This window comes from Sus scrofa, chromosome 8 (genome assembly GCF_054392235.1).
Source record: "Sus scrofa isolate SSC_HxYL_T2T_F1_AM1 chromosome 8, Sscrofa_HxYL_maternal_Yorkshire_Landrace_v2.0, whole genome shotgun sequence".
NCBI classification, from domain to species: domain Eukaryota; kingdom Metazoa; phylum Chordata; class Mammalia; order Artiodactyla; family Suidae; genus Sus; species Sus scrofa.
In genome coordinates, this window is record NC_139390.1 from 476,726 (window position 1) to 499,228 (window position 22,503).

Consider the following 22,503-nt stretch of genomic DNA (forward strand, 5'->3'; position numbering starts at 1 on the left):
CCGGCGTCCTCCTTGGGGGAGAGCCCCAGGGACTCAGGGAGGCAGCAGGGGCCGTGGCAGAGTCTGGAAAATGCTCCCAGACCCTGGTCACGGGGTCAGGAGCTGGGAAGCCAAGGCGGTGAGTGGTCTCACTCGCGGGAGCCTCCCAGGGAGCTTTAAAGCTTGGAAGAAAGCGCTCTGAATTCTGAAGCCATGGTAATGGTTTACATGTTCCCCCAAAGAGAGAAAAGAAACAGAATCAACAAGAATAGAATGCAAACAAAAGCAAACGATCGAACCGTGTTTCAAGGAAATGACATGCCTGTGGGAAAGGGGCTGCAAACCCGGGCCTCAGGCCGCAGGCAGAGTCCGCCTTGGTGGTTCCCCAGCCTGGTGGGACCCCTTACGCTCCGAAAAATCACAGACCCCAGGAGCGCCTGTGTCGGGGGGTGACATCAGCCGACCTCGCCCTGTTGGGGACCCTCATGGAAACACTCAGGACACTTTTACTGACTCACTTTAGAGTGAAAATAAACTGATTACGCAGCAGCATAAACAGAAGAGATTTACAGAAACAACCATCTTTTTCAAAAAGAGCCTCTGCGAGGAAGCGGCTCGGGTGGCTGTCTGTCTGTCTGTCTGTCTGCCTGGGGGACCCGGCCGGAGGCGCTGGTGGGCGTCCCGCAGAAAGGCCCGCCTTGGGCCGACGCGACACGAGGGACGCTGGCTGGACGCCAGGGTGTGCCTCGGGGCTCCTGGGGAGTCCCTACACCCTGGAGAGGGCACGAGTGGAAAGGGCCGAGTGTCTGCTCACGACCTGTCCTTGGAGAGACGTGGGAGGTGGGCCTGGACCCCACCCCCACCCCCTGCTGGCTCAGGCGCAGCCTCAACAGTGGGGGCCTTGGGGCTGGCCCCATGTTACAGGAGGCTCCCCTCCACCACCCCGGGGCTCCACCTCCGTGTGCTGCTGGTGGAGACTGAAGGCTGGGACCCGGGCGGGGCCGGGAGGAGGGTGGCCAGGGGCACGTCCTTTGGTGGCGGTATGTCTGCCAAGAGCATGCCTGAGAGGACACTCAGGACACATGGGGCGTGGTGAGGGGCCAGTGTTTGGCTCTGCTCAGAGGGGGCACAGAGGGAGACCTGGGGCCAGGGGACCTGCGGCGGGGAGCCTGGCCAGGCGGGGTGGGCTCACACTGGTTCTGGACTCCCTGCCGGCCGCTCTGGCCCTCAGCCTCTTCTGCTGACCCGGACGCTCCCGCCTGTCTCCCACTCGGGCTCGGGTAGAGCAGCATTTGGGGAGCATCTACTGCCTGCAAACAGAAGGCTGCTCTGCACACAAGGTGCCCCCCCGCCCTGTAAGTCTGTCCATTCGTTAACACCTCCTGGGGCCCGGCCCTGGGGACACAGAAGTGACCCACAGGCAGTGCCCCTGCTCTGGGGCCGTGGGCTCTGCAGACCGGAAGCGTTTTGCAGGCTGCGTTCTTATGTGGGCTTGGTTGTTCGGTGACCCTCAGGCCAGTCACTCCGGGGTCGCTGTAAGTGACTCCTGTAAGTCACTCCGGGGTCAGTCACCTCAGGGGGCTCCAGGGGGACCAGGCTCGGGGCTGAGGCTGTGGCCCAGCCTCTGCAGACCCCCGCCCCTGCCCCGACTCAGCCACCTCCCCCCTCGCCTCCGAGTGGCAAAGTCCTGGGTACACCCTGCTCCCCAAGGTCTGAATCTCCCAGACCCCCACGACTCTAACGGCTGCAGCGGCCCCCCGAGCCCTCGCCCCACCTCAGAGCCTCTGCAGCTCAAATTAGCGACAGCAGACAGCACAGGATGAACGCCCGCCCGCCACCAGGCCCTGCCAGGCGTTTGCATTTTAAAGGGTGCCTTTAAGTCTCGGCTGGCTGCGGGTGGGTCTGTGCTGCCCACACCGGCCTCAGTGGGCGTGGAGCCTGCAGGCGTCCACGCGATGCTGTCACCCTGTGCCCAGGGCTGTGGCGCTCTGGCAGCGGGGCCGGAGACAAGGGCTCTTTCAGGGCCGGCCCAGGACAGGCCCACCCAGCGCCCCGGGGACACGCTGGCTCCTCGGACGCACACAGGCCGGGAGTCTGGCTCCCCTGGGGCCTGGGGGACAACAGGCACGCATTTGTTTGCTGGTCTGTCCGCTCACCAGACGCTGACCAAGGGCCCGGTTCCTGCCAGATGCCGCAGCGGCTCACACATGCTTTCCACCCCTGAGGCTGGACCTCCTAGCCGCCACCCGCTCCGCTCCTCCGCCCCCGGGCGTGGCTCCCCCTGCAGCTCCCTCTACCCGAGGGGGTCCCCAGGGCCTGGTCAGCAGCCGGCTTACAGTCCGGCGCCTGCAGGGACAGGGAGGGGCCTCAGGAGCCCGCGGTCCTGCTGCCTGGACGAGCCTCCGTCTGGCCTCACCCCTTCTGGCCTCAGGTCTCCCCCAGCAGCTTTTCGTCTTCTGTGTTTCTTCTTGGACATCCCGCAGCACCGGGGCTCCCGGGCCAGGAATCGGATCTGAGCCGCAGTCGCGACCTAAGCTGCAGCTGCGTCCACACCAGATTCTTAACCCACTGTGCTGGGCTGGGCATCGGCCCTGCGTCCCAGCACTCCCAAGATGCTGTGCCATCCTGTTATGCCACAGCGGGAGCTCCTCTTTGAGCACTTCGGGTTGTGGGCCTGAATCAGGTCACGGAGCTCATGATCCAGCGATTGTGGCCTCTGTGGTCCAGGAAAGCACTGGAGGGGGTGCTGGCACGCTGAACCCCCACCCCCAGCACCCGGTTCCCATCGGTTCCCATCGCTCCTGCAGAGATGCCCGGCTGACCCTCCACGAGGGTCACCCCTGCGTTGGAGCCTGGCGCGAGTGGGCCCAAGGACCGGGGGCCCTGAGTGACCCCTGGCCAGGCCTGCAGCCCGGCTTTACCGAGGAGGCCACCAGCTGCCAACCGCAGGTCTGGGAGGAGCCGGGCCTCCGTCCGGCCACGCACGCGGATCTTCCCTCCGCTGGGCCGAGGGAAACACAGGCCTGTCTGTGCGGAATCTGCCACGCATCCTCCGCCCAGGGGGCCTGCCAGGACCTCAGCAAAAACAGCGGAGCAAGGACCTCTGAAAACATGAGAAAACAGGCAAAAATTGTCGGAACGGACTTTTCCAGTACTCTGGAAATTAACCCCACGCTTGTGGCAGTCTTTGGAGAGCTGGTTTGTGTGTTTTGTTCTTCAGTCAAGAGAATTAGCCGAATCTCGGTAGGAACAGCTGTGAGGTCTTGTTTTTACCGTCGTCACCAGCCAAGTGACAGCCCAGTGGCATGAAGTACGCCCCACTGTTGTGCAGCCGTCACTGCCTCCGTCCGCAGAACTCGTCTGAGCTCCTGAAGCTGAAACTCTGAAGCTTTGCGCCAGGAACTCGCTGTCCCCTCCACTCAGCCCTGGAAACCCCGCTGCACGTTTGTCTCTGTCACTTTGGCGACTCTAGAAGCGGGTATGAGCGGGATCACGCGGTGTCTGTCTTTGCGACTGGCTTCTTCACTGCCACCGTGTCCCCGGGGTCCCCGTTCGCAGCCTCAGACTCCCTTCTGTTTTAAGGCCGAATCGCCCTCCATGGAGTCTGCTTGTTCGTCCCCCTGGCCGTGGATGTGCGGGTCGCTTTCCCGTCTTAGCGGCTGTGAACAGGGCAGCCGTGAACACGGGGCATCGAGAGCCCTTCAGGGCCCTGCTTGCCATTCCTTGGGGTTCAGACCCAGAGGTAGAATTACTGGGTCGCGTGGTAGATCAACTATTTTCAGCACTTTGAGGAACTGTGCTCTGTGGCTGCTGCACCATCTTATCTTCCCGTTATCATTGGGCAAGTGTGCCACTCTCTCCGCCCCTCCACGCTCTGAGGGGCTTGAGGCGCCCTGGGCCCACCCACCACTCTCCAGTTCTGCGGTGACCTTGAAAATGAACAGCCCAGGAGTTCCCGTACGGCTCAGCAGGTTACAAACCCAATGAGTATCCATGAGGAGGCAGGTTCAATCCCTGGCCTCACTCAGCTGCGTCTGCAATTCCATATGCTGAGAACTAGCCCGAGAATGTCCACAGGCTGCAGGTGCAGCCCTCGAAAGGAAAAAAAAAGAAAAGGCAGTGAATGGCAGACGAGACGAAGTAAAACATGATCTTACTACGTGCTGTTGGCTAAAGACAGACACTGCGTTCAAAGACGCAAGTAGGTTGAGGCGGAAGGGCCGGCCAACAACAGAGGGGGTGTCTCCAGCGACGGGAGGCAAAGTAGACTTCAGGGCAAGTGTTAGGCCAGAGACAGAGGGGCACTTTGCGACGGTGGAAGCGTAAACCTTGCGGAGGACGTGACCGTTACAAACACACCTGAACCTGACCCCAGAGTCCCGGCGTTTGGGAGGCAAAAGCACAGGGGAAAGGTGAGATGGACCATCCAACCGTAATAACTGGAGACTTTCAGCTGTCAGTAGCCTGATTTCCACATGGACGAAGCAGCGAGACGGCAGGTCAGGAGGAGGTAGGAGACTTGAGCAACTCGCGTGACCCACGGGACCCTGCAGGCGTCTCTGGGACACGCCACCCACGGCAGCGTCCCCAGTGCACACGGGAGTCCTGCAGAGTAGACCGGGTGGTTAACTGTCGCGATAAACTTAAAAAGTGCTTGAGGAGTTCCCGTCGTGCCTCAGTGGTTAACAAATCCGACTAGGAACCAGGAGGTTGCGGGTTCGATCCCTGGCCTTGCTCAGTGGGTGAAGGATCTGGCGTTGCCGTGAGCTATGGTGTAGGTTGCAGACGCGGCTCGGATCCCACGTTGCTGTGGCTCTGGCGTAGGCCGGCGGCTACAGCTCTGGTTAGACCCCTAGCCTGGGAACCTCCATATGCCGCGGGAGTGGCTCAAGAAAAGGCAAAAAGACCAAAAAAAAAAAAAAAAAAGTGCTTGAAATCATATGCAAAAACGTTCTCTTGCCACCGTGGCAAGAGAAATTAAAAATCAGTAACAGGAAGAAATTTAGGAAGTTGAAAAAAATATTGAAATGGTACGCTCCTTATAATTAATGGATCACAAAAGAACTCACAGTATAACTTAGAAAGTATTTTGAGACCAATGAAAACACAACGTGTGGAAACTTCGGAAGTACAGAAGTGTTCAGAAGGAAACGAATAATATGGCAAGTCTGTAACCTAACTTGACACCAAAGAAACTAGAAAAAAGAGAGCAAGTAAACCCAAATCAAGCAGAAGGCGACGATAATATTAGAGCAGAAGTGCACGAAATAGAGCATTTTGAAAACTGAGACAAATCCATGAAAAAGAAAATTGGTCCTTTGGAAAGATCAAGAAAATTGATCAACTAGAATGAGAAGGAGAAGATCAAATTACTAAAATCAGGGATGAAATAGGAGACATTAGTGATGACATTACAGAAAAATAAAAGAATTTTGAAAAAATCCTATGAACCACAGTGTGCCAACAAATTGGGTGATTTATGCGAAATGGACACATTTCTAAAAAGACAGCGGCTGCCAGTAGTGACTCGTGAAGAAATGGAGAATCTGAATAGACCCTGTAACAAAGAGATTGAATTAATAATAAATAATTACAACTCACGGTGAAGCAAAGCCCGGGATCCTACGGCTTCACTGCTGGCGGCCAGAAAATATCAAAAGGAGAATTAGCACCCACCCTTCTCCCCACCCTCCAAAAACACGAGATGAAGGAATGCTTCGCAGTTCTTTCTACCCTGCGAGCCGAACCAGACGAAGTCATGGCCAGAAAAGAAGACCACGGCTCGGTCCCCCCAAAGGAGGAGGCGGACAAGCATGCCTGCCGCTGTGCTTCTATTCAGCGCGCTGTGTTAGAGGGTCTCGCCGGGAACGTAGCCAAGAAAGGGAAAGCGAAGGCAGCCAAGGTGACCTGCAGAGGCCACGATCTTGTTCGCAAAGTCAGAAGAAATGTGTACAAAAAACGCCGGCGCGAATGAGTGAGTTCGGAGAGACCACAGGTAGAAGATCAATCTGCAGAAAGTTAGTCGTATTTCTATACACCAGCAATAACGATCTGAAAATGAAGTTAAGGAGACAATTCCATTCACGATAGCACAAAAAGGGTACAATGGTACAACCCTGGTGTCCTAGCGGTTAAGGATCTGGAGTTGGCACCGCTGTGGCGTGGGTGTGATCCCTGGCCCAGGGACCTCTCCATGCTTGGGTGCGGCCAAAAACAAATAAATAATTTAAAACAATACTTAGGAGTTCCCGCTATGGTGCAATGGGAACGGCAGCGTCTCTGCAGCGCCAGGTGCGGGTTCGATCCCTGGCCTGGCACCGTGGGTTAAAGGATCCGGCATTGCTGCAGCTGCAGCTCCGATCTGATCCCTGGCCCTGGCCCAGGAACGTCCCTAAGCAGCAGGGAGAACCCCCTCCAAAACAAAAAAAAAAAAGAAAAGGAAAAAATACTTAGGAATAAATTTAAGCAGGGAAGTGCAAGAGTTACACACTGAGAAATGCGGAATGTTGTTGGAAGGAATTAAAGACGATGTGAGTAAGCAGAACGAAACCTCCCGTTCACGGGTCGGAGGCGTTACTGTCCTGAAGAAGGAAGCGCTCCCCAAACTGATGGAGAGCTTCGTGGCTGTCCCCGCCAGTATTCCCTCTGCTCTTCTTCCCTCCAGAAATGGGAAGTCTGATCCTGAATTGCCAGGGGCCCCAGATCCGCCAAAACAACCTCATAAACCAATAACCAGGTGGGAGGACTCACTCTTCAAAATTTCAAACATTCGTACAAAGCTACAGAAGTCAAGACAGTGTAGCGTTGGCATAAAAATAGGGAGACTAATGGAATCGTACTGATATTTCAGAAATAAACTCTTACCGTTATCGTGAATTGATTTTTTTTTTTTTTTTTTTTTTTTTTTTTTTTTTTTGGCCTTACCCGAGGCATGCAGAAATTCCAGGACCAGGATCAAACCTGAGCCACAGCAGGGACAACACTGGATCCTTAATCGGCTGAGCCTCCAGGGAGCTCCCCGTCAATTGAGTTTTGACAGGGGTGCCGAGACCATGGAGTAGAGGAGGCATGTTCTCTTCAGCAGGTGGCTTTGAGGCACACAGCCTCCCTCCGCAGGTGACAGTGAGGCTGGCTCCCATCTCACACTGTAGAGAAAATAAGTCAAAATAGATCAAAGACCTAAATGTAAAAGCAGGAGTTCTCCTTGTGGCTCAGCGGGTTGAGAACCCAGTTAGCATCCGTGAGGACACAGGTTCACTCCCTGGCCTCGTGCAGTGGGCTAAGGATCCGGTGTGGCCACCAGGTGCGGCTCGGATCCTGTGCTGCCGTGGCTGTGGGGCAGGCCGGCAGCCGCAGCGTCCAGCAACCCCTAGCCTGGCGCGTCCGTGTGCCACAGGTGCAGCCGTCGAGAAAACAAACCACAGCAACAAAAATGGAAAAGCTGACGCTGTAAACGTCGAAGAGAAATCTTGGGTGTGAGTGTTATGACCAGACTTAGGCAAGGAGTTCCCGGGTTTGACACCCAAAACACAGACAACCAAAGGAAAAAGATATATTTCAGCCAAAAACCTTCTGTGCTTCAAAGGGCAGTGTCAAGAAGAAAAGACCGTCACCCCGACCCGGGATCCTGTGCGCCCGGCGCTCCCCGGGCGCTGGACGTGTCGGGGGCAGAGCCCGGACTTGGAGTCAAGATGCAAAAGAGGAAAATGACAGAAAGACAGTGAGGTTGGTGGCTGAGTCACGGGGAACCGCTGGTGTTCCCGAGAGTGGAAGACGCGGGTGACACGCCTCAGACGTGCCCTTGGAAGGAGCCGCTCCCTCACCGAGGGCGCTTCTGACGCTGCAGATTCACGAAGTGCTGCCAACTGGGGACAACCAGGGGCCGGTGACCGAGAGGCGGAACATCTCGGGGGAAACACGTGGCTCTGAGGGAAGAACCCAGCAGACCCACGGGCAGCCCGCCTGGGAAAGGCCAGCCCTCCGGAGGCTTCCCCGGGGCTTTGGACTTGGGGAAGGAAGTCTTCTGGGCTCCGGGAGCCCTCAGACTGCAGGGCTGCAGGGACTGCTCAGCCCCAGAAGGGCCTGGAAGGAGCCGCAGGGCCTGGCAGGCAGCACCCAGGGCCCCGTGTGGGGTCTGCTCTGGTTACTGACTCGTGCGTAACCAACGCCCCCAGGACCTGATGCCTTAAAACCGCCCCCGTGTCTGCTTTGCTCACCAACCTGCACTCAGGCAGGGCTCGGTGGGCACCTGCTCTCTGCACCTTTTGGCCATGACCAAAACCATCCAAAAGCTTGTCACTCACTGCCAGGGGGCCATGCGGGGCTGGGGCCTTAGCGGGGCCTGGAGCCCCTGTGTGCGGCCTTGGCATGGCCTGTGCTGCCTCCAGGGCGTCCTGAGAGCACAAGCCAGGAGGAAGCGCCATGGGTGCTCCTAACCTACCCTCAGGTGTCTTGGGGACCATCCCCAGGTCATGGGAAGGGGCTGCCATGGTTCTAGAAGGCATGGGCTGGAGGGTTTGTGGGCCTCTGGGGACAGCCGAGCTGCCCCTGGGCCTCCACTGCCGCTCACACCTCTCGAGGCTTCAGGTCCCTCCAGTCCCTGCGTGCTGGCCAAGGGGGTGACCGCCCCCAGGGGCCAAAGCGTTGAAGGGGTTCCAGTGTCCTGGGTTTATTCAGCCCCCAGTTCCAATGCAATCCACCCGTCAGAGATGGTCCCCAAAGTGACGCCTCGTAACGAGCTGCCAAATGCCAGCTGCAGCCCAGCCAAAGGTCAGGTGCCCAGAGAACCGGCAAAGCGGGTGGGGCTGCAGGAGAGACCAGGGCTGGGACCCCACCCGGGGCTCCCTCACGTCCAGGCCCCATGACGAAGGCGCCCCAGTACCAGCTGCTCACCCTGTCCCCGGCCCCATCTCGGCTCCACTCAGCAGGATGTGGGGTGGGTTGAGGCTTTGCTTCCCCATCTGTTCTGGTTCTCAGCCATCAGTGTCGGCAATGCCAAGGGGTCTGTGGGGGCGGGGGCAGGGCAGAAGGGTCTTCACTGCTCTCACTCAGTGCTCCCTCCCAGGGGCCTGAAGCCCACCCCCCACCCCCGCCCCACATCCCCTCTGGTACCCCGTGCAGCAGATCTTGGCCTCAGGAGCCGCTCTGAAACCCAAGGGCGGGTGGGGGTGCGGGGCCCGGGACCCCAGCCGCTATCTCTGGTCTTGCGCCCCTGCCCGCAGGTCCCCGGGCTTCTGGGCTCTGATGGGGCAGCCGTGACTCAGCGCCCAGTCAGGGGGCTGTGCTGAGGGGTCCCTGAGCCAGAGTCACCCTTGGCGTCTCTCAAGTGTGGCACGTGACCAGCTCCCCGATGGCCCTCCAGGCCCCCCCACACGCACTTTCCCACAGAGGTGGCCCCCTCCTCATGACCCCACAGGCCAGCCCAGCGGCTGTGCTCCGACAGAGCTGTCTGAGCCCCGAGTCAGCAGCTCTCGCTGGCGGCCAGGCTGGCCGTGGGTCCTGGGAGGGGCTTGGGTTTATGCTTGAATTCTCACATTTGCTTCTCCTCGGTGCATTTTCTTCTCTCAGTCTCCGTGGTGCTTCAAGCCACCGTCTCTGAAGCTGGATGCCAAGTTCCGAGCGGCTGAGTCTGCACAGGAAAAGCCTCTGTCCAAAAGGAAGGGCAGACGGTTGTCAGAGGGGCAACTCTGGAGAGAGCCCGCGGAGGGGATGCTCCCCGCGGAGGGGGTGCTCCCTGCGGAAGAGGTGCTCCCCGTGGAGGGGATGCTCCGAGCAGAGGGGGTGGGTGCTCCCCGCAGGGGGGGTGCTCCGAGCGGAGGGGATGCTCCCAGCGGAGGAGGTGCTCTGAGCAGAGGGGGTGCTCCCCGCGGAAGAGGTGCTCCCCGCGGAGGGGGTGCTCCCAGCGGAGGGGGTGCTCCCTGCAGGGCGGGTGCTCCCCGCAGAGGGGGTGTGGCCTCAGGCAAACCCGGACCCCAGGAGACGCCTCACCCCCCGGCAAGAGCAGCGAGCACCTCCCTCCGCTCCTCCCTCACCTGCCTGGTCACAGACATGCAGGTGGAGCTCCGTTGGCCTGAGCTGGAAGCCTGGACTCTTCCTTGTTGTCTGCCCCCCCCATGCCCCAGCGCGTTTGCCTGCCAGCTCCCGTTTGCAGCCCTAGCTGGTCCCGCAGACACACAGGGGCCACATCACCCACTGATTCCATTCGCAGGGAGGCCGAGGCGTGGGGGAGGGGCTGGTCAAGGCCACCGTCCAGGGGACAGCCAGATCCTAACTCTCAGGCTGGGCTTCTCCAGGGAGGCAGAGCCAGGCCGGCACAGAGGAGGGAGGCCCCGGGCAGAGGTGCCCTGGTGGAGAAGCTGCAGGCTGCCGGGCCTCAGCGTCTGGCAAGGGCCAGGGTGGCTGCGGGCTCCGCTCGGTTCCCACCGCACCCTGGCGTGGGGTGGCACATGTGTACATGCCCCACGCACACAGGCCACGCGCTCCCCGCACCCCACCCCACTCTCGTGGCCTGAGCACGAGGCTGACTCTGCGGTTCTCCACAGCTGGGGTGGGGGCGGTGGGGCAGGGACTCCGTGGACCAGGGGCCCCAGCCGGGGTCTGCCCGGCTCTGCCAGCTCCCTGCCCTGGGCAGTTCTTCTGAGGTGTGACCATCTGTCTGTCCAGTGGGGAGGGCCGCCCTGCAGTCAGCCCCCACCTTGGGGCTCAGCGAGGCTGCGGCACCCCCAGTGGCTGGACCCCTCTTCTGTGCCCAGAGCCCTGCTGGGGAGGGGTCTACCACCACCTCCTGGGGGGCCTGGGGGCAGAGGCCGGCACCTTGAGCCCCGCAGGCAGGGTCTGCCCGCAGACAATGAGCCCGCCCTCCTGGGCCCTTGGCCTCCCTCCACCCTCTTCCCCGAGAGGCTGAGTGGTTCCTCTGGTGTCTGTGGCGTAGTGTCCAGGCCTCTCCCGTTCAGTCAGTGTGGCAGGTCCAACCTAGGAGCCCCCGGTCGAGGGGCCGCTTTCAGACATGTGGGCAGCAGTGTCACAGGAGCCAACCCAGGAGGGGGTCCCAGACCAGCCCCAGTGAGGAGGGGCTGCCAGGCGGCGGGGAAGGAAGAAGTGCCAGGCTGTGTGTTCTGCCCCTGCAGCCGCCAGGCCAGCGTTCCAGAGGACCGGGGTGGGGGCTGCTCCTCCCCCCGCCAGCCCACTTCCCGGCCTGGAAATTCTGAGCCCACGGTCTTGCGGCTGGACGCCCCGGCTCCAGCCTCGTGGGGGCCGGCTCTCCGCCCGGGCACAGTGGGTCGGCATCTGCTCGCCTGGCCGGGGGCCAGAGCCGGTGGAAGGAAAAGCAGGCCGTGCGGCCTGGGAGGCCTGGCCAGGCCCCAGCCCCACGGCCGCCGCCCACCCCCAGCATGCTGCTCCCCCTCCACCTTCCTGGGTCCCTCCCTGCTGCCAGGGGTCAGAGCGGGTCTAGCTGACGTGTGTCACCAGAGGCAGGCGCAGCCCCTCCCAGGCCCACTTCTCCCCTGGGGCACCGGAGCCTGGGTGCCAATGCGAGCCAGGGGGCGCCACTATGCCCGCGGGCATCTCATGGAGTCCTCAGCCCCCTGAGCTGCCTTGGGGCGCAGTCCCCCAGGTAGCTGCAGGTGTACCTGCATTTGGGCGGGTGCCCAGCCTGCTGCCCCCGCAGCCTTGCAGACCATGGGAAGCAGAGCTGGAGGTGGGCTCAGAAGGTCACATGCACTCGTGGAATGTCCCCGGCCTCCTCTGGGACATCCTGAGGGCATCTCAGACCAGAGACAGTGAGCCTTGTTCTCAGTGATTTAAAGGAGGGCTCGGCCCCTCAGCTCCCCGCCGACCACGTGGTGAGTGTGGGGGCAGCTGCGGCACCAGCCCCTCTGACCCTGGAGCCCTCACGACGGGGACGGTGGGCGCATGTCCACCTTCCTGTGAGCTGAGGGGTCCGGTGCCCTCTGGGTAGAGCAGGGGTGGCCTGGGGGGGCCGTGGGCACAGGGCTCCTGCAGGCGCGTTGCAAACCCACGCCCAACACCCACGCTGCCTCCAGGGCAATTGTTTAAAAAAGTTTGCTTCTGGAATAATTTCAGACTTAACAAAAAAGTTGCAAAAAAAATAGTCCAGTTGCCTGTCCCCTCCACGCCGCTAACCGTGGTCAGAACCAGGACGTCAGTGCCGGCGCAGGTCGCCAGCCAGGCTGTAAGCCCTGCGTCGCCTTGTGGACCCATGAGCCCCGGGCGGTTGGAAGGGTGCCGATCGGCCGTGCAGCTCGGTGTCCGCGCTTGGGTCTGTCTGCTGATCCTGGGCTGGAATGCGGCTGGTCTGGGGGCAACCCCACAGGCCTGATGCCAAGGCCCCGAGGTCGGTCACCTGGACCCAGGGCTCTGGGTCAGACACCGGTTGGGCACAGGCCCAGCAGATGCGGGTGGATTTGGGGGCCCCCGTGGCTCTGGCCAGGTTCCGGGTTCTCCTTTCTCCTGGCTGCTCCTCGTTCTGGGGGCCCTGCCCTCTGTGGGGGAGGGGCTGTCAGCCGGACCCCGGATGTACTGGACTCCCAGCCAGCATCGCTGGGCGGCCCGTGGGCCCAGGAGGGCGACAAGGGGAGAGGGCTGTGGCTGCGCCCCCGTGTCAGCGGCCTGCCCACCCCTCCGCTTGTGGAGAGGAGAGAGCGTCCCTGGGCCGTGAGATCTGAACCAAGGTCCCGTGACTAATGCGAGAAGGGACAGCGTCAGGGGAGCTCCTGGCACCCTGGCCTCTTAGGACGCGCATGGAGGCTGGAAGCCGCCCCCGCCCAGCGGCCCCACTGCCCTTCACCCACGTCCTCTGCCTTCCCTTCCCCGTGGGCCTTGAAGCTGCCCCCGGAGTCAGCCGAGCCTGGGGGCTGGAGAGGCTGGGGAGCAGACCCTTCGCTGGCCAGGCCGGCGTGCGCCCTCCAGGCGGCTCTGGCCTCTGCAGACCAGAGCCCAGGGCTTGGACGGGGCTCCGTCTCTACCTCCCATCTCTGCCGCGGTCCTGGGCAAACACTGGGGTGTCCAGCCAAGGACACAGAGGAGCGCGAGGCGGCCCTGCAGGGCCCAGCCGGGCTCGGGGAGGCGGCAACGTGATCCCCGCCAGGGCCGCACTCTCCACGGGCGGGGACGGTGCTGTCGGCTGACCCCAGGGACATGTTACTTCAGGGGAGAGAAGAGTGAGGAGGCCTGGCTGTCTCATCGGCAGCCTGGAAGCAGAGGGCAGTGAGGCGTCATCGGTGAGCCGGGCAGCGCCCCAGGCCGGGGTGGTCCCTGTGAGCCGGCCATCCCCGCGCACCAGCCAAGGAGAATTCCAGAAAAGGGCCAGCACTGACCATGACTCAGAACAGGGGCCGAAGATGGCGTGCAAGGGGACAGAGGGGACAGGACACGGACGGGCGAGGAGGCCGGCGGAGGCGCCGTTCACCCTGACGCAGGATTCTAAGCGAGCCGTGCCCGGAAGGCTGCAAACACACGGGCCGGACACCACGGGGCCGAAGGCGGCAGCCAGGCGCCCGCAGGCCCGGCACTGCGCCCTGGAGCTCTTGGTACTGGGGCTCGAGGCAGCGGAAGAACACACGCAGCTGCGGGTGTGGATACGGAGCCTCGGGCCTCGGAAGACCTCGACCTTTCTACGTCCACAAAGGCAGCCACAAAGGCGTCCACAAAGGCAGCCTCGGTGAATGAGCAGGGGCTCGACGAACCCGGCAAAACTTCAAACCGAAGATGCAGAGACCCCAACCCTGATTCCTCAGAAACGAAGAAGGACACTCCTCGGCCGCCCCTCGGTACAGCGGGAAGTGAGCTCCGAACACTTGGGCTCTTGGCGGCGCCGTGACCCTGTGACCACACCTCGGCTAAGGCCGGGGGCTCGGCCGACCCAGGGAAGAGCGGCAGGGAGAGAGGCTGCGCCTGTCCTGGAGGCTAGGGGGACGGTGAGGCGTAGCTGAAGAGCCGAAGAAAGGAATGAGGAAGATAAAGCCAGAAATGAGTTCCGTAGCGAACAGATAATCAAAAAGGAAACGCGAGAAAGCGTTTCTTCCCAGGGAAAGTGCAATGGGAATGGCGCCTCCCCCGACAGCCCTGCCCTGCCCGAGAGCCTGGCTGAGGAGGGTGTCTCCATGTCGAGTCTGGGTGAGAAATTTAGAAACTTGCCTATAATTAGGAAGGAGAAAGGAGACCCGAGGACAGAACGGCACCACGGCTGCCAACATGGGGCAGCTGTTTAGAAACCTGAAGCAAACCGGTAATTTTCTAGTGAATACAAACCACCAAAATAACTTAAGGTGGGGAAAACACAAGCAGATGAACACAGAACCTGGAAAGGTGTTCCAAAGGGAATGGATGGGACAGGGCCGAGGACAGGGGCTCACAGCCACGAGAGGCCTAAACGCGGCAACCAACACGTGATTTCAGGGGTACTTTCACGTTTCCAAGACACACACGAAGATGGAAGACTCTGTAATTCTTCTCATGAAACCAGCATGCACCAACGTGATGCAGCACGAAAAAGAGAGAGGAAAGTATAGACAGATATCCCTTAGAAATGAAGACGAGAAAAATGTCTAAAGAAAGGAACAGCAAAGGGAACCCCCTAAAAAGTCTGCTGAATGGCATGGCTGGTCTGGACCAGGCTCCCAGGGGTGGCTCAGTGACTCATTTCAGTAACTTCATGGACGGATGAGCGCAGAGAATTCATAAAACAAAATCTATAAGCACTGAAAGGAAATCTAACCCAGTTCGGCAATCGTTACTAATAATAACACTGATTCCAATGGAAAAAGAAAGCACAGACTGCGCCGAGCAGAGGCCAAGATGACGCTCCTTGGAAAACACGGACTCTCCCCACACGCGGGCCAGGGCAGCGGTCCTCTGCCTCCTCCCCTGCTGCTCAACGTTCTCTCGGAGGGTCTGGCACATGCGATAAGGTAAGAAAATCAAATCAATGGCACCAACGTTATAAAAAATAGTAAGGCTCTTGGTGTTGGTGACATGAGTGTAAACCCGGAGACTCCCCCACACCTAGTGTAAAAAATTAACGTGAGTGAGAGAGTGACCAGATGCAGATACGAAACCCAGCGGCCTCTCAAACGAGGAGGCCGTTCACGGCAAGAGCTGCGGGCGGGCAGCCCCCGTGGTAACGTGCCGTGAAGGCCAAAGGCATTTGCCGCCCTGCTCCCGGGGCCCAGGGTCCTGCCGGCGCCCCCCAACTCGCCTCTCACCAGGGCGGCATCCCGGCTGCAGGGCCCAGCCCTCCGGGGGGAGAAGGGGAGGCAGCAGCTGCTTTGGAGGTGGCCGCCGTGAGCTGGTCTGGTTCCCGTGGTTATCTCCCGGGAAGGCCTCCCTGGCTGCTGGGGGCCCGGGCCCAGCCTTGCCAGGTGCACAGTGAGGACACAGGTCACAGAGGGGACGGAGCATGTGAGCAGCCGTGTCCCCATGACAACCAAGCTGCGTGAGCAGAACCGCACGTGCCCGGAGCGGAGCCAACAGGACCTGAACCCTGGGAGAGCTCTCAGCTCGGGGCCGCCTCAGGTGCACAGCCTTCCAGCAGAATCCCACTTTCCTGCCCGATGGAGATGAGCAGCCCCCGTGGAGGGCACGTGTGGAGCGTGTGGAGGGAAGGGCCTGTGGGGCAGCGCCCGGGCCCGGACGGCCAGCCGCAGTCCTCCAGCCCCCAGAACCTTGGATCCTGTGGCCAAGTGGGGGCTGGGGAGCCAGCGAGTGAGCGGTGCCTGCAGGAGCAGGTGGCCCCCAGGGAGCGGGTGACACGTATCAGCTCCTCGTGGCGCGGTGCTTGCGCAACGCAGAGCGAACCTGAAAGCACGGACGTGCCGTCCGTTAGGGACGGAGAGGGCGAGTCGCCCGGTGCCCCCAAGGGAACCCAGGCTTGGATTCGGGAATATGCGAGCAGCTCCCCAACAACACAGCCAATAGACATCAAGTCGGTGGGGAGGGAGGTTAGGCTGAGTCGCAGATAAATAACATCCGGGCGAGGAACCAGGAGGGGTCATCCAGCGACCAGCCATGGCTCAGCTAGGCTGCCTGGGGCCTAGGCGATGACGGGGACCCTGCCCAGGACGGGGGGGCCACGGCCTCCGTGAGGGGTCTGGCCTCAGAGCAGCCAGCCCCGGGGGCCGAGGCCGGGAGCCCAGTCCTCGAGAGGAGGTTCTGGGCGGGCGGGTTGGCTCAGCCCCGGGGCCCCGTCCGGCTTCCCATGACTTATCATCCGTCTGCACAGAGGGTGTAAACCATGAGCTAACTGCTCACGGAATGCGGTTTCCGCTGGCGGCCCGTGGTTGGCACATGTTCCCCATCAGGGCGGCGCTGCCCGCCTGGCGCTGGCTGCCCCCCAGCGTGGTTCAGCAGGAAGCCCGAGGCCCCGCAGCTGCCGCCCAGGTGTGGACATCCTCCCCTCACCGCCTCTGCGGGGACCGGCCCCAAAGGGCAGCCCTGGGGGAGGACACAGGGCCCAGGCAGAGCGGGGGTGGGGGTGGGGGGGAGAAAGAGGGGAGGAGGGAGGGGGGTGAACAGGACGGGGGAGTAGGGAGGGGAGGGGGGAGGGAAGGGGAGGGGAGCGGGGAGGGGGTGAACAGGGAGGGAGAGAACAGGGAGGGGGAAGTGGTGAGGGGGAGGGGGTGAACAGGGAGGGGGAAGGAGGGTGAGCAGGAGGAAGGGGGAGGGGGAGAAGGAGGGGGAGGGGAGAGGGAGCGGGAGAGGGAGGGGGAGTGGGGGGGCAAGGCTCCCCCCGCAACCCACCCCCACCACACACCCCCTTTCCTCCTCCCGCTCACCTCCTCCCCTGCTCCCCCGGTGGAACCTGCTCTCTGGGGGGGCCTGCCCTCCCCCCTCCCCCCTGCGCGTGGGGCTGCTGACTCCCCCATATGGGAGGACGGAGGCCCGAAGGGACAAGATGAGGCGCCCTTCCAGGAAGGGGGCAGAGGGTTCCTGAGCCTCAGGGCAGCCCGTCCACACCATCGTCACGGTGGGGGGGGGCGGCCACACTCGGACCCGGTGCAGCTGCCACTCTGCGGGCGCTGCCATCTCAGCACCGGCCCTGTCGCCCCCGAGCCAGACGGAGGAAGCACGATGGCTTTTCTCAAGGCAGCAGCTTTGCCGAGGGGTCATTCACGTGATAGCGTCTCCGGACTCAAGCGTACAATTTATTCACGGGGTTGTGCAACCGTCGCGTCTGTCCAATTCCAGGACGTGTCCCTCACCCCGCAGAGAAATCCCGGACCCGCCAGCCGTCGCCCCCGGGGCCCCGGCCGCCCGGAGTCCGCCCTCCTGGGCCTCTGCCGGAGCTGGGCGTTGGCAGGGACAGACGTGGCAGGTCTCACGCCTGTTGGTGCTGCTGTCACCGGCTTGCTCCTCAGGCTGCTTGTCCCGGGCGGGCGGAGGGGTCGTGTTGTGACCACGCTTCACCTCCTGCCACCTCGCAGCTGCTGCGACGTCTGGGGGCAGGTTTCGGTGCAGGTGTTCGGACGCTCGGGGTTCGTGCCAAGGAGTGGAGCTGCTGGACTGCGTGGCTGCTCTGTCTGAAGTGCGCCCCTGCCCCCCGTGCCGCTCTCGCGCCAGCACTGGTCACCTGTCTCACTCTGATGTGCTCTCCATGGTGACTGCTGATGCCAGCTGTCCCAGGCGGGGGCCCGTCCCTGTGAATTTCTAGGAGCCCGTGTGCAAGTCCTCGGCCGGCCGGCTCAGCCCTCTCCCTGTTGACTGTGGACCTGCAGGGTCAGTACGGCACTTCTACAACCGCTGCACCTGGAGGGAGCGCTGTCCGTGGCCAGAAACAGCCACATGGCCTCTTGAACCCAGCTTGAAGGGCGCCCCGAGAATGTGAGGGGCCTCGGCGGGGGAAGACCCTATGGGGGGTGGCCTGGCGTTGTGTCACATGTGGGAAGGGCAGGGCGGGCCTCACCTGCTCTTCCAGCAGCAGAGCCTTAGCTGCGCACGTGTCATCGAGGTCGGGAGGCGGGGGTGCCACCCTTCGCCCCCCCCCGCCCCCGCCGTCACGTTGTGCGCTTCCTCCAGCGCGACGTTTGAGCTGAGACCACCTACGGCGGCTGTCATCAGCGCGCTCCCCTCATCCCTCCTCCAAGCAGAAGCTGCTTTGGTTTCTCAACAGCCGCCCTTCTGAATTCGCCTGTGGCTTCTGTTTCGGGTCATTCCCAAGCCTGCTCGAGGTCGCAGCGGGGTCTGTGTGTGTCCAGGTTCTTTCTGGGGCTCCTGGCCGGGGGGGGGGGGGCACACCCGTCATTGTGGCTGAGGCGGGGCACCCGCCCGGCCCCTCCTCACGGCCCCAGTGCTCCGTGGCTGTGCTCCAGGAGGAGGGCAGGGGAGGGGAGGAAGGAGGTGAGGGGGCAGCTAGGGAGAGAGGGTCACAGAGTGGGGACGTGAAGGTCTCTAGGGTCCGTGTTGCTGGCCGCGAGCTGCGGGCACAACTGGGTGGACAGACTGCACTGTTCCTGCCCCCTGCCCCCCGACGGGGCCTGGGAACAGCGAGGTGAGGGGGCCCAGGGCCGTGGGTACGGCTGGACGGGCCCCTCGCCCAGCTCCCCTGGAGGAGTCCCGGGGCTGCGGGGATTCCATTGCAAAGAAAGCCAGTGGCCACGCGTGGCTCCGGCAGGCCTGGCCCCGTCGCTCCAGGGCCGTCCGAGCTCCCACGCGGCGTCCAGCCTGCCCCGTCTTCTCCCGTCCGCCCAGGGAGCCTGGGGCGGCTTTTCCCCCATGGGCTCCAGGCCAGTCTCCGCGGGACCAAGGAGCAGCCTTTTCCTTGGCAACGTCCAGGCGCCCATTTGCCAGAACACTCACCACTTGCCCTGGAAAGCTGGCCCCTGGCCCTGCGCTTGGGCTGCTACCCTGGGCCTTCCCAGCTGGTTACCAGGCCCCCCGGGGACAGTGCGGCCCTGGGGGCCGTGACCACATGCTGCTCAGACAGGGACACAGAGCTGGAGCCCGGCTGAAGGGGGGTCCTCTATCCCCAGCCTCGCTGCCCCCAGGGCTGGCCTGGCCCCCACCACGGGCACCTCCTCTGCCTGCCCCTGCCTCCCCCAGACCCCGCCCCGCCTCTTCCCAGGGTCTGGGTGGAAGGGTGCAGGACCAGCCCTCCATCTGGCCGCAACCCCGTGCAGCACTGCACACATTCTGCGGGATGCGCCGAGGTCAGCAGCGGGAGGAGGAGGGGCTGGGAAGGGCTACCTCCTGGAGCAGGCCGGGGAGAGTGGCCAGGACAGGTGGGCAGGGCTGCGTGTGAGGGGAGGACCCCCTGGGACAGAACCCCCTGGGACGGCCAGAGAGATACATGGCAGGAGTGGGACATTAGCAGAGGACAGGGCCTTTTGCCCTCAAGGACAGGAAGGAGGGGGTTCTGTCCCATCCCCACGGCCAGGATGCAGGGGCTCTGGGCTCCGGAGACCACACCAGCGCCAACCGGCGGCTGACCCGAGGTCGCTTTCCCCCAAGGGAAACCCTGGCCTTTCTGAGTGGCAGGAGGAGTCTGCCCTGCCTGGGGAGGCCTCGGGGGGGGGGGGGCGGGCGGTGCTTTCTTCCTGACCCCTGAGGCGCAACCCAGCCTCTCTGCCTGGTCCCTGCCCTGGCCTCCCCTGCCCCGCCCCGCCCCGGCAAACGTCCTGCGCTCCTGGCCCCAGGCAGGGAGAGTCTCATCTGAACCTAGGCCCAGGATCTGGCTGGGGTGGGCTCCTAGAGGCAGTGTGCGTGGGAGACGGAAACCTGGGCGAAGGGACACAGTGTCTGAGCAGCCAAAACGCCCCTGGCCCTCCTGAGACCAACCGCCAGGTGCAAAGTCAGTAAGTGTGTAAACAAATAAACGGCGAATGAGGACACTGGATGTACAACACAGGCTGTAGGTAAAGTCTAATTTCCTTAATATACAAAGAGCTCCTACAAACCAATGAGAAAAAGGCCGGCCATACTGTGCCAAAGAGAAAATAGATGAAGACAAGGCCCAGGCCAGCAAGACACGGACCGTGGGCAGTTTCACTGGTACTGGGCAACAAGCACAAGCAGGGGGGCCATTTCTCCCTGTGGCCTCAACCACAGGACCCGTGATGTTTGGGAACCTGCTGACTGTGCGGCTGTGGGGAAGTGGTGCCCTCCTAGCGGCTGGGAGTGTCGACTGGCCCGTTGGGGACCATGTCCCCAGATGACACAGGCGCGTATCTTGGACTAACTCTTCCGCCCTGCGGATCTGTTCGCTGGGGACACGGACCCACAGGACAAGCGCGGGCGGAGGGGCTGGGTAAGCCAAGGGTGACTCATCTGCAGGTGGAGTCACGCAGCCATTACCAAGGTCACTGGCAAGGCCGATGCGCAGGGCTGCGCCCTGGGGAGGGCTGGGAGGGACCCAGAATGCGACGGCCCCAGGCTCTCAGGCTGGGCAGTGCGCCCTCACCTCTGCCTCTCTTGGCCTCTCGGAGGCCGTCCCCAGCCATCTTTTATCCTGTGAGGGAGCCCTCGAGCTGCTGTTGGAGGTGGCCTGGGGGCAGCAGGAGACTCTGGGACAGGGATGTACTGGCGCTTGGGCCTCGGTGCTTCAGGTCTGAGCAGAGGGTCGGGGACACTGCCTGGGGTGGCACGTCCCCACCAGGGCTGCTGGGCTCCGTGCCGTGACCCAGGCTGGCCTGGACACCATGGGCCAGGGGAGAGGCCCGTGGGGCAGCCAGGGGGGTGCTACGGGGACAGGGGGGCGGGTGCTGGTCCCGGGGAGCGGGAGGCGGGTCCCTGGTGGGGGGGGAGCTCCCGGGAGCTGGGCGCCGGCCCAGAGGACCAGATGGTTTTCTTCACAGGGGCAGGAGTCCGGAAGAGCCTTGCAGCTGGCCTCATCTCCGTGCTTCTCCCTGATGTTGTTTTTTGCTGGAAAATCCAGCCTGCAAAGCCAGCTGGGCGCCGGCCCGGAGCAGCTGGGGCCAAGCGGCCGGTGCTCTGGCAGATGCAGGCTTGATGCCTCTTCCTGCCTCCTCCGGGCCCAAAGCTGGTGGGGGCAGCAGCGAAGGGGCCTGGCCAGTGGATACCCGAGGCCGCAAGGAGAGCGCCCGCCTCCCTGCTCAGGCCACCCCAGGAGAAAAGTCCCCAAACTCCCGCAGAGCCCAGCACATCCGCAGATCCTGGCGACGGGCGTCCACTGCCGTCCCCATGGCCCTGAGCCCCTGACCAAGGACCACGGCAGCGGCAGACTTGATGCGGGTGGGAGCAGCAGGGGGTGTGCCGTCCTCCCGACCCAGCCCCTCCTGGGATGGAGCCCACGGGGCCACGTGGGGCCACGCAATTTCTCCTTCGTGGTCTATGCCTCGGCAGTCCTGCGGGTTAACCAGCCCTTGCGCCCCCACCGCCACCCCGAGGCGCGCCCTCCACAAAGGGGCCAGTCCTTTCCCCTCGGCTCCGGCCGCCCCGCTCCGTTGCGCGGTTGCAGGCAGGCGCGCACGCACACCCAGCCAGCTGTCCTCGGTGTCTCTTCCCTGGGGTGCCCGCCTCTGTCCCTGGGCTCCGTCTGATTTTCCTCGTGCCTGGGTTTCACAGCCCCCAACTCACAGACCTCCCCCCTTCGTCCACATTCACTGGGAGAGAAGAACTTGCTGACACAAGAGCTGCAGTTTTGACGGGGTCAGAGCATGTGCGCTTCCCGTGTTACCCCTCCCCCAGCCGCCAGCACCGACGGGTGGTTGTCCCGCCGGCGCCTTGCTGACTCCCAGGCTGCTGGAGTCGCGCGGTGGCCACTCCGGGTCTTCAGAAAACAAGCAAAGTGGGGGAGGGCTCTGCCGTGTGCACGGCCTTCCACGTCCCGGGGTGACCTCGAGCTGCCCCTGCGAACAGCCCCATCCTCCCCTCCTACCTGCTTCGTGTGCTTCGCGGGTCCAGTGGCGCTTTCTGTGCAGGTGCCGCTGGCACACGTGGGCGGCTTCTCGCTGCCCTCCCACTATTCCTGCCTCTTCCCCCTGCTCCCACCTCGTCCTGGGCATCTGGTGGAGGACAAAACAGACCACACGCCGCCCTCCTGAAGCTCACGCTTCTGCAAAGGCAGTTAGATGAAAAAAGGCTCGCGTTCGACTGTAAACAGGGCTTCAGCTCTGAAGCATAAAGAGGTCAGCAGCGGTGAGTCCTGTCCTGAGGATGGAAAAATCGACAGGGTTCCTGGATCCACCCCAGAGCCGAAGTCGCAGGGCAAATGGCCACCCTGAAATCTGGGGAAAGAGGCACGGGGGCTGAGACAGGGAGGACGCCTCTGCCGGGGACAGTGGGGACCTGCGGGGGGCTGGGCAGGCGGGAGAGAGAGAGACTGGGGGACAGAAAGCCTCTCCATCCCCCAGGGGCCCGGCCCCCACCCAACCCACGCCCGGGGCCCCGTGCGTCACCTCGACTGGCTGTGCAGGTCACGCCCCGGGCGCGGCTCAAGATGAGTCTGGACTGTCTTTTTCTTTCTGGAATTTTTAATCAGAGTCAATGCCATGTCCCAAAATGACTGGAGGAGGCGGTCAGTGGGACATCAGAGGTGTTTCTTCTTTAAAT

At 62.6% G+C, this 22,503-nt stretch overlaps 1 protein-coding gene and 2 long non-coding RNA genes across 3 annotated transcripts; 2 read left to right on the top strand and 1 right to left on the bottom strand.

Moving 5' to 3' along the window:
* Nucleotides 1–250: 250 nt before the first annotated feature.
* LOC110262037 (uncharacterized) lies at nt 251–22,063 on the bottom strand. Its single transcript, XR_014812026.1, has 5 exons — nt 21,830–22,063; nt 9,513–9,624; nt 8,872–8,982; nt 6,904–7,124; nt 251–4,584 (listed from the first exon to the last, which is right to left on the bottom strand). It is a non-coding gene; the product is annotated as an uncharacterized LOC110262037 (long non-coding RNA).
* Nucleotides 16,246–19,835, top strand: LOC146400272 (uncharacterized). Its single transcript, XR_014812028.1, has 2 exons — nt 16,246–16,377; nt 17,421–19,835. It is a non-coding gene; the product is annotated as an uncharacterized LOC146400272 (long non-coding RNA).
* LOC110262036 (uncharacterized) lies at nt 20,164–21,625 on the top strand. Its single transcript, XM_021100876.2, has 2 exons — nt 20,164–20,537; nt 20,787–21,625. The coding sequence occupies exons 1-2, from the start codon at nt 20,307–20,309 to the stop codon at nt 21,489–21,491; spliced, it is 936 nt and encodes a 311-aa protein (XP_020956535.2). The 5' UTR covers nt 20,164–20,306; the 3' UTR covers nt 21,492–21,625.
* Nucleotides 22,064–22,503: the final 440 nt, after the last annotated feature.

Bases quoted from the DNA above. Each gene is read 5' to 3' on its own strand.
- LOC110262036 (XM_021100876.2), top strand. From the start codon at position 20,307: ATGCGCAGGGCTGCGCCCTGGGGAGGGCTGGGAGGGACCCAGAATGCG. The intron at 20,538-20,786 runs GTCTGAGCAGAG...TTTTCTTCACAG, and splicing joins CTTGGGCCTCGGTGCTTCAG to GGGCAGGAGTCCGGAAGAGC.